General features: G+C 41.4%; 1 protein-coding gene across 2 annotated transcripts in view; it reads left to right on the top strand.

Moving 5' to 3' along the window:
* Positions 1-3,050, top strand: part of Nsun4 (NOP2/Sun RNA methyltransferase family member 4) — a 28,348-nt gene that overhangs the window by 13,620 nt on the left and 11,678 nt on the right. For both annotated transcript variants that reach the window (XM_004639172.2, XM_023724283.1), the window contains one exon: positions 1,267-1,421. In XM_004639172.2, coding sequence (XP_004639229.1) covers positions 1,267-1,421 — 155 coding nt within the window. The remainder of the gene's footprint in view (positions 1-1,266; positions 1,422-3,050) is intronic.

The raw sequence follows: 3,050 nt of genomic DNA, 5'->3' as shown, positions 1-3,050 counted from the left end.
TTTTTTTTTTTTTAAACAGGATTTTTTAAAAAAATTAATTAATTTATTTTGTGTGTGTGTGGCCAGTTCAGCCCACCAAGGGGCGGGGCTGGCTGGCATGTGGTGCTGGGGATTGAACCGTGGTCCCTGTGCTTTTGCTTAGCTTAGCTTGTTCTAAGTAGGTGCTTTAGACCACTGAGCCATCTCACCAGCCCTTCAGCTTCAATCTTAACACATGTTGTATTTCTGCTACACCAGATTTGTCACTAACAGAAGGTATGAATTTGTGTGTTTTTGTGCTTGGCTTTTTCTTTTCTCTTCTGCTTAGAATGTTCTTCTCGGGGCCGATGAGACAGCTTAACAGTCTAAGGGACCTGCTTAGGCAAGCTTAGGCAAGTGCAGGGATGAGGTTTGATCCCTGGTACCACATGCGCTGCCAGCCCCACCCCCAGGGTGGGCTGAGCTGGCCACACACACACAAAAAGAATGTACCTCTTTTTACTTAATGAAGACCTCTGTTTCCTTACCCTCTGAATCTGTAAAGCACATTGCATTTCATTATGTAATAAAACTAAGTTCCTGCTTTGTACCAGGCACTGTTTCAGGAGTTGGGGCTATTATGATGAACAGAACAGACAGAAATCCCTGCTGTCATAGAGTTAACATTTTAATAGGTCAAGATAGAGAAACAAAAACCACAAATATCTATATGTATAATATGAATAACAAGTGCTTTAAATACAAATAATGCAAGTAGAGAGCTAGAAGGTAATGGAATAGGGGCTATTATTTTAGATAGAATAGTCAGGGAATGCTAACACTCTGATGAGGTAACTTTTGAGAACAGACCTGAGAAGAATGAAGAAGCACATAGGGAGGTTTGAAGGAAGAGTGGTGCAGGAAGAAGGCACAGATTTTTTTGTGTGTGGGGGGATAATACTGGGAATTGAACCCAGAATCTTTACTCTGAGCTCTGTCTTCACCCTTTTTTTATTTTTTATTTTGCAACAAAGTCTTGCTAAATTGTCCAGGCTGACCTTAAACTTGCAGTCCTCTTTCTTTGTCCTCTCAGAGTACTGGGATTACAGGCATGTGCCTTTTGTAAAGTGTTCCCCCAGAGCACTGTATAGATGAATGAATGAGGGAGAGAAAAATTCAGTGTGAGTCTGAGAAATTAGTTTTTTGCTGAGTGGAGCTCAGTGGCCCCTGGGAGCATGGATTTGGTGGCATTGACTCCCAGTAGGTGTCCTGACCTGGAATTTAACATTAAGATGGTCTCTTTTGCAGACTTGGCAGCCTGGGTGTTATGGACTACTACCTGATGGATGCTGCCTCCTTGCTACCTGTCTTGGCTCTTGGCCTTCACGCTGGGGACACTGTGCTTGACCTGTGTGCGGCCCCAGGGGGAAAGACACTAGCATTGCTTCAGACATTGTGTTGCCGTAAGTGAGGGCATGGCTGTTTTGGGCAGGGATGACTCCCCACCTAGTCACACTGGATATGGGGAATTTTCTGATCCTGAGGTCAGAGAGGAAATAGTTCTTGCTTGCCGAGTTATGTATATTTTTTATTTGTAGTTATTGCCTCTTTCTCTGTCAGTTAGTCAAGGAACGTTGCTAGGCAAAGCCTCTGAAGGCAGATTAAAGCAAAACTCTAGTTTATCACATGACCCTTTCATCTCATTGCATATGTTTGCTTTGTCTGTAAGATTAAGTCTTACTTTCTTGGCCTTCCAGCTAAAACAGTAAGATCTGGTTGAAGCCCCACTTAGAGGTTTATGTATCACTCTTCCCCAGGCTTTATGTGCTTTGGTCACACCCTGCTCCTCTCTGTTGGTTGAATAACACTTAGCTCCTGTTACAGTCTGTATAGAATCCCATCCCCCCACCCCCCTCCCACCTGAGCTGGGTTGTTTGAATCTTTTAAATTTTCTAGCCTCAGCTCCAGGGTGTCACTTTCAGGAAGTCTTTCCTCAGGCCAACTCACAAATGACCCTCTTCTGTGTGAGTGAAGTGTGACCCCTTGCAACCATTAACCTGTTAATTTTACCTCAGAGCTTTACTAAATATGGATCTTTCCCTCTTCAAGATGATGAATTTTAGGGGCCAGGGAGATGGCTCAGTAGAATAAGCGCTTGCCTGGCAAGTGCGAGGGCCTGAGCTCAATCTCCAGGTATGCCAAAAAAAAAAAAAAGATTATGAATTTCTAAGCTGGGTATGGTAGTGAATGTCTGTAATTCTAGCACTTGAGAGGCTGAAACAGGAAGATTCCCTAAAGTTTGAAGCCAGCTTGGGGTACATCGTAAGTTCAAATCTATCCTGAACCATGCACTGAGTCCCTGACTCAAAATAAATAAATAAAAATTTCTTGGGGACAGCTCAGATGTTTTTTCCCCAGTTATTAGGGATTGAACTCAGAGCTCCTTATTCTAGGCAAGCACTTTACGCCTGAGCTACAGCCCAGAGTCTCAATCTCAGTTGGCAAGCCTGGCCTTCTACACTGAAGGTGCTTACTTCGGCCATCTACTGGCTAAGATCTTGCATTAAAATACTGTGCACATTTTTTTTTAAAGAGAAAAACCCAAAAAACAAAATTTCAGAGGAAGATAATAGGAGGGTAACAATGGTTAATACATTTTGTATTGCTCTCTGCAAATTGTTGCTCAGGGTGCAAGATCCAGGCATTTAACTGTCCAAACAATGTTAGCACAAACCTCTTTTTTCAGTGAACTAAGAGAAATTAGTATACCTGTCTTTTAATTATCCTGTGTATATATGTATATATTGTTTTTTTCTCTCATTCCAGTTTCTCTTTCCTTTTGAACAGTTTCTTCCTGTTTTACAGTATCTATTGTGTACAGGTTTTTTCCCCCATAATTTTATTGAGAAATAAATAGCAATGAGACAGTTTCAAATCAAATTGGTAGGACAGTTCCAATAATTAACACATTGCATACTGTCTTCCTAGTGGTTATTTGTTGTACAAGATGCAGACATGATATCCTATTTACAAACAGTATTAGAACAAATCCCTCTATTCCTTGAATTAACAGAATGTAGCTATATATCTAT

This window comes from Octodon degus, unplaced genomic scaffold (genome assembly GCF_000260255.1).
Source record: "Octodon degus isolate 3935 unplaced genomic scaffold, OctDeg1.0 scaffold00107, whole genome shotgun sequence".
Lineage (NCBI taxonomy): Eukaryota > Metazoa > Chordata > Mammalia > Rodentia > Octodontidae > Octodon > Octodon degus.
Note: the sequence above shows the minus strand (reverse complement) of the source record. Positions and strands in the feature narration are given on the sequence as shown.